Below are 15069 nucleotides of genomic sequence, written 5' to 3'. Positions count from 1 at the left end.
AAATATACCTTAGAATAAGTTTATTTCTTGGTTTGATTTTCTTTTTTCAGTTGGGTCCCTTCACTGAGCCTTTTCAGAGTAAGATTCCAATTTTCCCTTGAAAGTTGCTGGGAAATTTACTTTTATTATGTTTTTTTTCTTTTTTATATAGTTTCCTGCCCTATAGTTTCTTTGTTTTCTCTTGTGGAAACTCCCCTTAGACAGAATTTGATCCTTGGTGAGCTTCTGTGTCTTTTACCTTCTTTCTTTTATTTTAGAGAGGGAGAGAGAGAGTACAAGTGGGAGAGAGGAGCAGAGAGAGGGAGAGAGAGGGAGACTCTTAAGCAGGCTGCACGTTCAGCGCAGAGGCTGATGTGAGTCTCGATCCCATGACCCTGGGATCATGACCTGAGCCAAAATCAAGAGTCGGACACTCACCCGACTGAGCCACCCAGGCGCTCCTCTTTGACCTTCTTGAATGTTTTCTATTCCCTACCTAAAATTGAGAACACAATCTGGGGAATTTCCTGGATTTTATCTTCCAGTACTCCTAATGTTTCATTTCAAAAGTTGTATTATTAATTTCAAGCACTCCCTTATTTTTGGTGTGTTTTTTTTTTTTATTGCACCTCGGTTTTGTTTTATGGATAGAGTAGCTTCTACACACACACACACACACACACACACACACACACACTCAGTTGAGAACAGAAGCCCGAGCTGCCTAAGTCAGTGAGCATTTCCTGCCTGGTCGTGTGTACAGGCCTGTTTTCTCACAGGGGCTCTGCTGAACTGAAAGGCTGCAGGGTGTGCTGTAGATGTGCAGATCCTGAGATAGGCAGCAAACTACCCATGTCAGAGGGCCTTCACTCTTAGGGGGCATTCGGGAAGGGTGCTCTGCTAACTCTCAAGTTCTGCCCTCTGTTTTATCCTGGTCGCTCCCAGCCTCCATTGCGGTCCCACCCCACAATTATTCTGAGCGTCTTGTGTTTCTTCTGCTTTCCATTCGAAAAATCTACAACCCCGTTTCTTTCTTTCTTTTTTCTTTTTTTTTTTTTTTTTTAAGTGTGTTTATGTGGAGACAGACCAAGACAGCATAAGTAGGGGAGGGGCCGTGGGGAGAGAGAGAATCCCAAGCAGGCCCTGCACGATCAGCACAGAGCCTGACGCAGGTCTCAAGCTCACGAAACCGTGAGAGCATGACCTGAGCCAAAACCAAGAGTCGGACACTTAACCGACTGAGCCACCCAGGCGCCCCTACAATCCCATTTCTGATCTCTTTCCTATTACCTGTTTATTCAGCTTTATTCCTGTTATTCCAGGACGGTCTAAGAAGAAAAGAGGGGAGACAAGCTCGTGCCCTTTGTTTTCAACTAGAAGCATGAGCTCTTCTGAGATTCAATTATTTCCCTGAAATAACTACTCCAGAAATGGCCAGTCTTCTTACTATCGGCAGGATGTTCTGGGGACACGGACAGAAGGGGGGTGGTGCTTGAGAGCATCAAAGGGGTCCTGTGCCGCGTAGCCCAGCTGTGCCTTCCTCGCTCCCCGCCAGCTCTCATGCCACTAATGTCAGCTCTGCTTGCAGGAGATCCTGTCTGCCTGCTGGGCTTTCGACCTGCAGGAGAGGCCCAGCTTCACCCTGCTGATGGACATGCTGGAGAAACTGCCCAAGCTGAACCGGCGGCTCTCCCACCCTGGCCACTTCTGGAAGTCCGCTGAGTAAGTCCCCCCTCCGTGGGCCACACCCGCCAAGCAGGCCTTTTGCAGCCTGACCTGATGTCTTAAAGGGCCCTGTCGGCTCTGTCTGCCTACGACTTTGATCTGGGGAATATACAGAGCAGATTCACCAGAGGCGACGAGTCCCCTTGTCCAAGTGATACTAGGGTCTTGTTTGTTTCAGAGACTCCTTTTGCGAGATGAGCGTCTCTGGTACTCTGTTGTGAAAACCCAGCATCGCTGTTATCAGAACAGGGCTGACACTGGGCCCAGGCTAGGCCTGGGGAAGATTCCACCATAGAAGGGGCCAGACAGGAAGCCAGAGCAGCGTGGGTGTTACAGCACCACCAAAATCGGCCAAGTGACTGTTATTAAAAGGGTGCAGACTCGAGACCGGTTTCTAGCCCCCAGATCAGCCACCTATTACGGGGACGGCATGGCCTGAGTTTGTGTGCTCCTCTGACACGAGAAGTCCAGCTCCCTTCTGTTTAATCACACCGTCCTTTGTACCCCCTTTGGTACAGCATGGTCTTTACTCCTCCATTCCGTCTCGTTCCCTTCGTGCTCTGCCCCTCTGGCCCTCTCTGCCAGAACACTCAGAAACGGACCTCTGCCCTGCTGCGAGCCCTTTGTGAGAATCCGGGAAAGTCCTTCCTTGTTCCGGGCCTCGGTCCACGGCTTTAGCAAGCGAGGGTTGGGCCAGAGCGACACTGGCCGACTTGTGAACGGGGACGGGCTTCTAGCGGAGGGAGCTGTGTTAGGCTTTGCAGGCCCCCAGGATTGGTAGCGCACCCAGCAGCAGTGTGAGGCCGTGACAGCACCATATACAGTCCCCGCCACAAGGACTCAGCTCTGCTGTCTGATACAAGAGCAGCCCCAGCACCTACGTCAGGGGATGGATGTGCTCTAAGACAGCTTTATTTAGGGACGCTCACCCTTGAACTTCATGCAGCTTTCCCATATTGTGAAGTCTTCTTTTGATTCCCCCCCACCCCCAACCCATTCAGAAAGGTAAAAACCATTCTTAGTTTATGGATTATACAGAAACGGGTTGGGCAGGCCCTATGTGACCAGACCCCTGAGTGACAGGAACAGTTTTAAACTTTTTGAAGGCCAAGGGCACTTCGTAAAAGTACGATCTCCCACCAAGTCCCCATTGATGATAACAGATACAGTAGAGCTGCCCTTGCTAGTTGTGGGGCAGAAGCCTGTCCGCACCCCCAAGCGGCTCGTGGGGCACCTGCGGCCACGTCGCTGAGCCCCTGGAGAAGCTGCACCTGATCCCATGTCTGCTGCCCAGGTGTTTGGTGGCAGCTGTACTGTCCATGGTTCTAGAAAGGGCGGCTGGTAAATATTTTAGGCTTGTGGATCATGTGGTCTCTCATATGTTCTTGGTTTTTCTGTTTTTGTTTTGGACAAAGCTTCAAAGTGGTCCACATCTTTTAGTGGCTGGATTTGGCATCAATATAGTTCGCCAGCCCCTCCCATCTGAAAACAAGCCAGACGGGGTCTCAAGCTGCAGGGGAGGGGAGGCCTGGCAGGGTCGCCCGACCTGCCAGAGGTTGCAGGCAGAAGTCCGTGAAGAAATGCGGTGAACTGCTGATTTAGGTCATTTGTAGGGACGGTCTAGAGGAATGACAGTTTAGGGCTGTGTCTGTTAGAATGACACAGTAGTTTCGATATTTTGCTCTTAAGATGAGTCAGACTCCATAACCTAATGTGACCATTAAAGGTGGTGTGGGTTGTAGCCAGCCTTTGCTGGGTACCTGCTACACACCTGGGGAGACTGAAGGCCAAGGCCAGGTTTCGGCCAGCAAGGAGTTTATAGTGTAATTGGTTAAAGAAGGGAATGGTTATAACACGCTAAGGGCTGTGACAGAGAACAGCCTTTGTGGGAACACACGCAGGGGCCTCTCTGCCCACCCAGGGGGCTTGAGAAAGGGTCTCCAGAAGCGGGGTGGGGGGGTGGGGGGGGGTCACTGGAACTGGGTTTTGAGCAGGAGCTCTCCTGGCAGAGGCCAAGAGACTGGGGTTCCCCTGGACTTGCAAAAAGTTCAAGGATCTGGTTTGTCAGACCTTGGGCGACTTGTTTAATATCTTGGACGCTGGTTTTCTCAGCCACAGAAGAGAAGGCCGCAGCGGGTGGGTCTGGCATTCCGGAGATACTTCCAGATTCCCTAAAGACCACATAGCCCCACCTTCTCATTTCACAGGTGGGAAACGGGAGTCCCACATGGGCGTTGTTCCGTGCCCAGAGCCATCCATTTTAGCCCCTGGGAGGAAAGAATGCCAGCAGCCCCGCATGAGTCTCAGTCCAAGCTTCCCGCTCAGGATCTGTTCTTCAACACATTCAGTGTCTAATTCTCATCTTCTCTTTTCTTTTCCATCCGTCTTGCTGCTTTGTTTATTTTCGGGGGGTGGCGGATGCGCCGGCCCCTTCTGTCGTCCCTCCCCTCCCTGCCGTCCTGATTCCTGGGGCTCCTCCTCCACCCGTCTGCACCGGGTGCCCGACTCCCGTCACCCACTGGACTGCGCTGTTCCCACACTTGGCAAAATGGCCGCGGGGCCCCCCCAGGCGCTGGCGGAGCCGCTACTACGGGAAAGGACGTTACGGCCACCTGGACTTTAAGAACTCCTTTCCGGTTCTGGAGGAACAGTGTGTCTTTCTGCCTGTTTGCACCCTGCTTCCTGCTCTGTCTCTGTGTCCGGCTTCCCCATTTTTGTGTGTTTTGTTCGCATAAACCGAAGTGATACTCCTGTCGCTGAAACGGCCACTGGCAAGGGACCCGCAGGCCTGTGTGTCTCTCGCTGGGCCGAGAAGACCCACAGCATGTGGCAGGGCCTCCGTCTACCCACTGTGGCAGATGATGGCCCGTCCCTGGGTGGGAGCGATCTCAGATCAGTGGCCCAAGTCCAGGGTGCCCTCTGGCCAGAGCTTCAAAGAAGGGAAAGCAGTAAGCAAAAACAGTGAACTTTTAGGAAGTCACTTTGCATAGTCCGGGGCTGAGGGGCAGTGGGCCCATTGGCCAACCTCTGTCTAAACATTCTGTGACTGTCCCGGCGGAGCTCTGGACAGGTGCTTCGTGCCAGGTCCCTTCCAAGCTCTCTGGGCTGCCCAGCTGGGAATGGAGTGGGGATGCCTTTTTCCCCCTCTGCGGGGAAAGAGGGTCCCCTGCCCCCTGCCCTGGCCAGGCCTCTGCCGCTCCCCCTGCCCCTCTGTGGGCTCGGCCTCTGACTCGGTTCTCCCCTCTTCTCTTTCTTCCCGTAGGTTGTAGGCCTGGCTGCCTTGCATGCACTCGGGGCTTTCTTCCTCCTAATCGACCCGTGGCACCGTGACTTCTGCTCAAGCGCAAACTGAGATGCGGGCACTAACCCAGGGGATGCGATCTCTGCTGCTCCGAGCGTCTCTCCCGAGACTTCTTCTCTCGCTTTGTTTTTGAAACTGACCCCCACCCCTCTCCACGGCCTCTGTGTGCCTGAGTAACCGCTGCCCACGAGGATCCCCTAACAGAACTGCCTCCCGGATGGGACTTCATTGTCTAACTCTTCTTCTGTGGGGCGGCACTGTTTGTGTTTGGGTGGTGCTGTCTCCCTACTAACACCTCAGCGAGATTCGTGCCCCCCTGAGCACCTCGGCCTCCTGCCGGCTGTACTGCTCCCACAGCACAGCGGAGAGGTTTGGCTTGGCTGCTGAGCCGCAGAGGTCTCGTCCAGCAAGGAGCGGGAGGATTTCAGAGCTGCCGAAGGCCAGGCCCCCCTGGAGGGCCGGGGGGGGGGGTGGTGGACACCAAAAGTCCTGTTGCCGTGAAAGACACTAGCCTGCCAGGGCTTTGTCCTCAGCGGCGCGCTTAGGAAAGTTGTCCTAAAACAAAGCCGGGGGGTGGGGGAGGGCTGTCGCCAAGACGATTTCACTGATGAGAACGAAGCTTTTGCCCCCGGTCCCCACGATGTTAACTCCCTTTACATCCGCCCAGTGCGGACAGAAAGTACCAGACCCCAGGTCAGCGTTCATCAAGAGTGTGGCTGAGAGGCCACACGCACTCGCTGTGCCGCTTACCAAATTCACATTCCTGGGGTCCCTCCCACAACTGAGCCCAGGTCTCCGGAGGTGGGCCCTGAGAATCTGCATTTCAGCTTGCTTCCCCCATGGTCTCTGATGCCTGGGGACCTTGTCCGAAAGGAGTGTGGGATGTCCCTCTCGGTACTTGGGGACAGGTTTCTCTCTCCTCCCGCTTGTGCTCGGAGCAGAGCTCTGCTGGGCTGCAGGTGAGAAAGTAGTTCGGACAAGGCCACGGCAGTGACTGGTGCTGAGGACTCGGAGACTAACGAGCCCACTGCCCCACCCCCACCCCCACCCCCACCCCCACCCCGGGAGGGTGTGTGGCCAAGTCTTAGCACCCCGGCCACGTGTGGCCAGGAGCAGCTCAGCCGAGGCTGTTGGCATGCAGTCACTCTCGCTTCTTGCTGGGGCCGGGTCCTCCGCGGAGCTTCTGAGACTGACCTAGCTAACACCGCCCCACTTCTAATGGAGACCAGCGTGGCCGTAACCCTCCTTTTTGTTCCTCTTTGCAGCATTAACAGCAGCAAAGTTGTACCCCGGTTCGAAAGGTTTGGCTTGGGCGTCCTGGAGCCCAGTAATCCAAAGATGTAGCCAACTTGTGCACTTTTTCTGCCGATTTCTTTCTCTCTTAAACGCGGTCCTGAAACATCCCGCCAACCGCCAACGACGAAAACGAAAACCCTCTCCGAGACATCGGTCCACCCTCCCAAGTGCCGCACACCAGGAACGCGACTCATCGATTCAGACCTTTCGTCCACGGAAACACCCGGGCTGGCCATGGAGCTGCACCTGCCGTTTGTCTTAAAGTGACAGCACCCAACAACCAGACCCGCCCTGACAGGGAGCAAACGTTTACATATACGTCTCTGTGGAGTGAACTTGCTGTTTTACAACAGGTACTAAGAAAAAGTGCTCTGCAGAAGCGGGCTGGCACCACCTGCCAGGCTGGTGGAAGCGACCCCACCCCCCCCCCCCCCTCCCCGGAGGCCCCTGTCGGCAGTGAGAAGGAAGAAAAGCACGGTGACTGTGGCTGTTCTCGGGGTAGGATGGGGACCACAAGGTTCGACCTGGACTCTGCTTTGGCCCTAAACCCCATCCGTGGGGAGTCTCCCTCTGTAGCGTTCTCCCCCGTCCTACCGGAAGGACACTGTCCCTTTTTCCTCCGGCAGAGGAAACCCTGGCTAGGAACCAAGCTGGATTATGAGGGTCGGGGGTTCCCAGCGAGCTGGGGTTCTCATTCGGCCCCAGGGATCCAGCCCCTACCTGCCAGAAAAGTAGAGACGGCTGAAACCCAAATAACATCTGGGCTGACCCAGTGGTTGGTAGCCAGGGTTTGTACGGCCTGTAGAGAGCTTTTCTTCCCGCGGCTTCCAGGAAGGCAGACGCTAAGGAGCTGGGACTCATCCGTGTCCCTGGCTCACATGTGAGCGAAGAGGCTAAGAGCGAAGGCCCAGCCCCACAGCTGTGGACACCATGAAGGCTTGATTGGTGAGAAGAAAGAAGGTAGGGGGAGAGAGAAGTGGCAGGCAGTAGGGTCCCTGAGCCCACCCTCCCAGCCACAGGGTGACCTGGCTCTTTGGGAGCCCGTCAGCAGTCATGCCAAGGTTCGGAACTGCCCACCTCTTCTCCCCCAGCCCTTTTCGAAGTCCTTGCCACTCCTGACTCTTCCACTGCCCGCGTCTGAGTTCTCGGCTGGGACGGGAGGCCCGTGCCCCCCACGCCTTTCATCTGGACCCACCCGGCCCCCAGTCTTCAGAGCCTTCCGTGAACCGAGTCCGGGCCGCTTGCGTACATTTGCGCCAGAAGGAGGGGCTTGACTGGGGAAAGTCGGTGACGTGGGAGCATCCTGTCTGTCTTCGTCAGAAGCCGTCACCTAAAGAGAAAAGTTCCAAACGGGAGAGAAGCCTTCAGTGGACGTTACGCCATGTTAGGCCCCAAGCCAGAACTGACCAAGGGTGACGGGGGTGGAGACGTGGTTGGATTCAGAACCAGAACCTGTGTCCATGCTCTGAGCCAAGATGGGGAGGTGTGTGGGCCACCCATCCCTTTCGTTTAGACTCCCCCAGCAAAGCTCCCAATCTTCAGAGCCTTCCCTGGAGTCTGGCCACAATGCCCTGGGAAGTGGGCCGCGGCCTCGAAGTCGTAAGGCCACCTTCCTGTCTCTGGGTCAGATGCCCCCACCGGCCCGACCCACACTCGCTTGGAGAGCGCAGCTGTGCAGCCGGGCAAGGTATCCAGGCTCCCGCCCCCCATGAGCGCCCCAGACCCGAGCTCCTTTCCCTTCCTGGCCGGGGAAGACAGGAGCTGACACCCAGCTAGAGTCAGCCCCGGGTGGCTCTTTCCCTCCTCTGTGAGACTGCTGGTCTCATCTTGTCATCCCTTGGCCTCCCCCCCCCCCCCCCCCCGTGGGCGTCACGCCCGCAGGTTGCAGTTCAAGAAGCTTTCATCGAATACCTACGGTGTCTTATGCAAGTTTAGGGACCCGCGATGGGAGCCGTCACAGTCCCTGCCCTTAAGGAATTGACACTTTGCCAGGAACCCTGAAGGAGAGCTGAAGGCCTGGGGGACACCCCCTTCGTCTTCAGGGCCCTGGATGGCCCCCCAGCTCTTGGCCTAGCCTCTGTGCTGCCTGTCATTTAAAAAAAAAAAAAAACAAAACGTGGTCCCCTTCTCCTTCCGTCTCTTCAAGTGACTGTGAATTGAGGTTGGGAACACGTGCTTGCCCTTCTGTGTGCTCTCCCCGTCTGCCATGGAAACACACGAAGGACGGCAGATACTGTGAATTCAGCCCTCACGGCCAGCCGTGAAGGGGACGGAGAAGCTGGGAGGGCCTCCTTGGCGAGAGCTCTGGGGGCTGCGGAGTCCCCAGCGGGGTCTGAGAGTGGAGCCCAAGCTTTGGTCCTTCTTTACAGCGGGCCCCCAGTCCCCAACGTCCCCTCCCAAACCCTAGGGCCCATGTCCCCGCTGCCTTTATTCCCCCAAGCCGCAGTCCCTGGGTCTTCATCCAGCTCGAGATCCCGAATCCTAGCAAGCTCCCCGTTAGTCGAGGGCAGTGTAGCGATGTTGACCTCTCTCGCGTCACCAAATCCGCGCAGGGCGCTGGAATCCTGCCCCGTCGGTGGCCTTTCTTCTTGTGATCACAGGGGGCAGCTGTGCGCCCTGTAAGCCTGTATTGCCGTGGTTCTGTGTTGATTGGGGGGGGGGGGAGGGGGGCGGGGTGGAAACACAAATGTGAAGCCATTTAGGGAGCTCGTACGATGCTGCAGTGTTAGCCAGGATTTCATCAGTGTGTGTAAAGCCAGCGTCTTCCGTGGCCCCAGGCACACGCCTGCTTTTTTTTGAATGTGATGTAAAATTTGTACAGTAAAAGTTTTTATATTTTCTATCAACCGCATTTGTCTTCCAGAAATGCTATTAATTTAAATTAAAACGGTTAGTATTCATGAACGTGCTGTTAGCAGTTTTTTGCCGCTGGCAAGAACACATCCTTTGTGCCAGGCCAAGCCTGGGTGTCTGGAGTTTGTGAATAAAATTGTACCAAGGTGTCTGGGGCTCGTGTCTACTTGGGTCAGCTCCAGATGAGTGCGAGGGGCTGCTCAGATGGATGGCGAGGGGGAATAGGAATGGAGGGGGGGTCTGGGATGGTTGGACCCCCTCTGGGAGCCCCTTCCGGAGAAAGAAGTTACCCATGGACTTTGAAGACAGACGGAGTGGAGACAAAATGGCGTCAGAGCCCACGATGCCCAGAGGACAGTCATCCAGCCAGCAATAGACACAGCTCGTGACAGACCCAGAGCCGCTCAGTGTCTCCTGGGCTGAGGGTGCCTTGCCTCCTGGAAGCCATGTGGGGTGGGGAGCGGAGTGATCTCCTACCTGAATCTTATTTCTAGGAGCCTCTCTTGGCCGGTCATGGAGAGAGGTGCTTTGGAGGTTGGAGTAAGAACAGGCGGAGGAAAAAAGGAGCCAGCGTGAGGCGCCTGGGCGACTCAGTGGGTTGAGCGTCCGACTTCAGCTCAGGTCATGGTCTCGCGGTCTGTGAGTTCGAGCCCCGCGTCCATCTCCGTGCTGACATTTCGGTGCCTGGAGCCTGCTTTGGATTCTGTGACTCCCTCTCTGCCCCTCCCTTGCTCGTTCTCTCTCTCTCTCTCAAAAGTGAATAAACATTAAAAAAAATTTTTTTTTAAGAGGAGCCAGTATTCGTGAGGCCTCTCTGAGCCAGGGAGGTACTCTTCATATATCCTCTTCCCTTAATCTAGCCCTCACAACACCACCACGAGGCGGGAATTGTGGTGTTTCAGCTGAGGAAACTGAGGCCCTGAGAGGTTAAACTACTCACCCAAGATGACACAGCTGGAAGGTGGCTCGTCCAGGACTCAGCCAACGGCTTTGACTCCAGAGTTTCCTCTCCGCAAAAGCCGAGGAACGTCCCAAGTCAGACATTTGCTGAGCACCTGTGCCCGGAAGATGGCGCCGAGTGCTGGAACACAGATAAAAAGGGGGTAGTGCCCTTGCGTTAAGAGGTCCCTCAGTCTGCCCGGCAGGCTTCATGGAGGAAGTGGCCTTGGAGCCGACTTGTAGGGTGAGTAATGTGTCTGGTGCATATAAACGAGAACAGGTCATTCTGCCCTGTAGGAACAGCATCTGCAAAGGCTCAGAGGTCTGGGAACACAGGGTGTGCTTGGGAAATCACGAGTGTTCCAGCTGTTGTAAAGTGGAACCAGGGGAGTAGTTTGGAGCTGGAGGGATCCTGTAGGTGCCAAGCCAAGGAGTTTAGACTTTAACATGGCAGCCCTGGGGAGCCATTGAAGATTCTTGAGCAAGGGAGGGCTATAATTAGATTTATGTCTTAGATACATAGCACGGACTGGAGTGGGCCTAAAACTAGAGGCCAGGGGATCACGACCTGAGCTTTGACTGAATGTGGCGGAGAGGTGAGCATCCAGGGTAACTCCCCAAACATCTGCCCTCCTATTGATGGGGTTGTTCGCTGAGAAGGTGAGCCTGTAGATGAGGAGGGGGGAGAGGGTCATGCTTGGGGGCATCCAGGTGAGCACCGCATGGGCAGGGAGACCTTGCCTGGCAGCATGCCTTCAAGAAGAATTTGCTGTAGAAATGAATGGGTAAGGGTGGGAACAAGGAAAATTAAAAATGTGACCTTGTTCTGGAAGATCCAGTGGTAAAGCTGAGGGTCCCCAGTTCTGGAGACTTGGTTGGGGGGCTTGTTTCTAACTGCCCTATCCGGCATGTTTTCCTTAGCTGCTGGGTTTTTTAAATCTTTCTCCATAAGCCACATTTGTCCTTTTTTTCCTCCAAGTCACATTGGGAGATTTTTATTAACTTGAATTGATGTTATTAACTTTGCCAAGTCTTCAGTCAATATACCTTTATTTGATATAAGCCTACAGGTTCATACCACAGGATCATGAAGACTTTACGTGTTTTCATGTAAATCAGCGTTTTGTGATGAGTAAAACAATGTTCAAATAACAAGTTACTTCACTGAAATTTTTTTTTTAATGTTTATTTCTTTTTGAGAGAAAGAAACAGCACGTGAGCAGGGGAGGGGCAGAGAGAGAGGGAGACACAGAATCCGAAGCAGGCTCCAGGCTCCGAGCTGTCAGCACAGCGCCCGACGCAGGACTCGAACTCACAAACTGTGAGATCATGACCTCAGCCGAAGTCAGATGCTTAACCAACTGAACCACCCAGGTGCCCCCACATCTGGCTGATTCTTAAAGTCTGGCTCTTGCTTCGATACCTGGGGTCCCCTATAAGATGATGTTCCACTCCATGGAAAGTACCATTTCATTCCACAGTGCATTCTTCCCCAGAGGTCCCTGGCTACAAAAGAACAGATTCATTGTTCCTCTCTGTTCAGCAGAGCAGCCTCCAGCCCCAGGTCCCTGCCACCCCTCTGGAATGAGCCCTGGGTGAGAAGGTGTTGACAGGACCCATAGCAGCACCTGAGGCTCTGGGCTTCTGACTCCCCAGGCACAGAAAAATACAGATCAGAAATGAAACCAGGAGACAGGTTGTGGTAGAGCTCTCCTTGCCCCTGGGGCACAAAATGCAGTCACATGGGCCGATGTTCCCTGCAGCAGGGGTTGTGTCCCATGAACGGAAGCCCTAGGAAGAGGCATGTGAGAAGTGAGGCGGGTGGTGAGGTGGTTAGCGGCACAGGCTTCGGTACGGCACTGCCTGGGCTGAATCCCCACTGTGATACTTTCTGGCTGTGTGACCTTGAGCAAGTTGCTCCACCTCTCTGTGCCTTCGTTTCTTCCCACATAGACTAGACATAGTCAATTGCACCTACTTTGTAAAGCTGATGAGAAGTAAATGTAAGGCACCCAGAATGGTTGCTTAGCATGTAATCAACGCTATAACAAGTGTTAACTGAAAAAGAATCTTGGGGTGCCTGGGTGTCTCAGTGGGTTAAGCATCTGACTCTTGGTTTCGGCTCAGGTCATGATCTCATGGTTGACGAGCCCCGGCGTTGGGCTCGGCGCTGACAGCACAGAGCCAACTTGGGATTCTCTTTCTCCCTCTCCCTTTGCCCCTTTATGTGCACAGGCGTTCTCTCTCTCTCTCTCTCTCTCTCTCTCTCTCTCTCTCTCTCTCTAAATAAACTTAAAAAAAATCTCTGAGTACTCCCTCCTCTGTGCCCATCAAGTGCTCCCTGCACCCCAGGTCCCAGGAGGAACCCAGCACTTATTTCTTGACTGTCCCCAAGCTCTTCCAGAATCGCTGCTCCCCATCAGGAGATGAGGTCTCACCCCTCTCCTTGAACCTGCCTCAACAACAGAATGTGGTAGAAATGGTGACCTCTGAGGCTAGGTTATAAAAGGACACAGCTTCCACCCTCTGCTCCCCGCTCTGGGGCAGAGATGAGCTGCCCCCACCTGGCCCTCCTCGAGTTCAGCTTTGTGAGCCGGAGCAATGCTGTCATTCTTTTAAGCTACTAAGTTTTCGGGTAATTTTATGCAGCCGTAGGTAAGCAGAACACGGGCTAGATGAACCTGGTGGCATCCGCTCAGCAGCCCGGAGCTGGTGGCCAGCTACCCAGGTCATCCCTTCAACAGACACCAGAGTGGAGGGAGGGGCCGCTGGGGGCGGAGGGGGGGGGTTAGTTCATAGACCAAGGAGCCCGGCTGACCTGTCTTTGGCTGTTCGTGTCATGTGTGGTGCTGGGCGCTTCTCTGATTCTTCATCGATTATTCAGCCCAGCAAGGGCTGCCGGGAGCTTGGCCAGAGATGACCGACGTAAAATCCCTGGCCCCGTGCCGGGCAGATGGCAATTTGGCGTCGGTAAACACTGGCTCCTTTCCTGGGGAGCGTTCACGGTCGAGGAAGAGGGACTCTGCTCCTGAAAGGAGAGGAGAGAAGGAAGGAGGCAGAGGGAAGCCAGGCTTCATCTTCCTTTGGCAAGCGTCACCGGCTGGCACCCCAGCCGTCATCTGTCTTCCCAGCTGGTTTAGGAACCAAATCCGGAGGTGGGGTCCCCGAAAAGCTTGAACTTGAAGGCTCTTCTCTGCCTAGGCAATGGGTTTCCATGACTAGAGGTGTGTGCAACATTTGAGAGACCTAAGATGTATTTTTTAAAAAAACGTTGACTTCTTGAGCGTGAGAGAGCATGAGCAGGGGAGGGGCAGAGAGAGAGAGAGAGAGAGAGAGTCCCAAGCAGGCTCTGTGCTGACAGCAAAGCGTGAGACTTGATCCCACGAACTGCGAGATCATGACCTGCGCCGAAATCCAGAGTAGGTCACTTAAGCTCCTGAGCCGTCCAGTCGCCCCGTGAGAGCTAAGACGTATGAAGCAAACTGATTAACACTACTGTCTCCTTCCCCTCCGGCGTCCCCTCTATCATACTGCCTCTTGAGTCGGGTGGTATTGGAGAAGCCAATTCGGGGGTCAGGCTAAGAGAGAGTCGTTGAGTTGGGCATATGTACACTCTAGGTTTAGTGGGATATATTTATGTGGGTCACAGCCACCTCCGTTAATGATTCAGTTATTCCCGACTGTCCCAGTTTAGGAATGGCTTCTGGAACCCACTTCCTGTCTGTTGTGCCAACTCCCCTGGGTCCAGGTACAAAGATGCGGGGCCAGAGGGCCAAAGGAACGTGTCCCATGTTACCTGGTACCCAGAGTACAACAGGCAGTGGAGAAAAAAACAGGCCGTTGGAAAGACGGAATGATCTTTCTACTTCCTTTATGGAAAATATGTCAAATCTTCACACAAAGAAGCAAAGAATATGCGGCCAAAAAAGTAGAAGGCGTTATAGTGCCAGGAAAGTAATAAAAATATTATTTTTCTGGATTTTATGATGTTTGGGGTATTCATTGCAATGATTCAAATGTTTGTGTCCCCCCAAAATTTGCATGACCACCTTCACCTGCTTTGCCCACCGAGAGTTTTTATTTATGGAAGTGGCGGTGGTTGCCATTTATGGTGATGACGTGAAATTTGCTTTTATTTATTTTTTTTTAATTTTTTTTTATTAACGTTTATTTATCTTTGAGACAGAGACAGAGCATGAACGGGGGAGGGTCAGAGAGAGGGAGACACAGAATCCGAAACAGGCTCCAGGCTCCGAGAGCCCGAGCACAGAGCCCGACGCGGGGCTCGAACTCACGGACCGCGAGATCGTGACCTGAGCCGAAGTCGGCCGTTCAACTGACTGAGCCACCCGGGCGCCCCTGAAATTTGCTTTTAAAATAAAAGCATCCAGGGGCGCCCGGGTGGCTCAGTCAGTTGAGCATTCGACTCTTGATTTCGGCTTGGGTCATGATCTCACGGTCCGTGAGTTCAAGCCCCACGTCAGTGTGGAGCTGGCTTGGGATTCTCTCTCTCCCCCACTCACACTCTTGTTCTTTCTCTCTCTCGAAATAAATAAGTAAACTTTAAAAAGGAGAGAGAAGAAAAGCCTAAGTTTATTTAAAGGAAATCGGGAGCTAAGACTAGTCCCAGGCTAATCACGCAAGGGCTAAAGGCCGAGGCGGCCGTGTGTCTGATAATGAACTGATAGGACGCCAGTCTGGAGGCTCACCCGGGTTCCCCACTGAGGAAGTGTGAGCAGGGACTCTGAGTGTGCTTGGTTCCACTCCTCAGCCCTGCCGCCCGTGGAAAGGATGTCAGCACTCTGCAAGCTCAGCCCCGCGGCCACTTCCTCTCTGGCCTCACCACCCACAAGTAAGATATGTGAACAAATAGATACGGCGTAGGGAGCGCTCGCTCTGTGCCAGGCGCCGGCCTAAGTGCCTTCCAAGCATTAGCTCGTTCAGCCCTCCCGATGACCTAATGAAAGAAGGCCCGT

At 54.1% G+C, this 15069-nt stretch overlaps 1 protein-coding gene across 8 annotated transcripts in view; it reads left to right on the top strand.

Annotated features, from left to right (window-relative positions):
- Positions 1 to 9303, top strand: part of KSR1 (kinase suppressor of ras 1) — a 164195-nt gene extending 154892 nt beyond the window's left edge. For 4 of the 8 annotated variants that reach the window (XM_043583617.1, XM_043583618.1, XM_043583625.1 and 1 more), the window contains 3 exons: positions 1568 to 1701; positions 4274 to 4354; positions 6271 to 9303. In XM_043583617.1, coding sequence (XP_043439552.1) covers positions 1568 to 1701; positions 4274 to 4354; positions 6271 to 6349 — 294 coding nt within the window. In that variant the 3' untranslated portion in view covers positions 6350 to 9303. Of the gene's footprint in view, positions 1 to 1567; positions 1702 to 4273; positions 4355 to 4966 lie in introns of all 8 variants that reach the window. The other 4 variants (XM_043583619.1, XM_043583622.1, XM_043583621.1 and 1 more) reach the window with 3 other exon arrangements.
- Positions 9304 to 15069: the final 5766 nt, after the last annotated feature.

Source organism: Prionailurus bengalensis, chromosome E1, assembly GCF_016509475.1.
Source record: "Prionailurus bengalensis isolate Pbe53 chromosome E1, Fcat_Pben_1.1_paternal_pri, whole genome shotgun sequence".
Lineage (NCBI taxonomy): Eukaryota > Metazoa > Chordata > Mammalia > Carnivora > Felidae > Prionailurus > Prionailurus bengalensis.
This window is presented reverse-complemented; position numbering and strand designations above follow the sequence as displayed.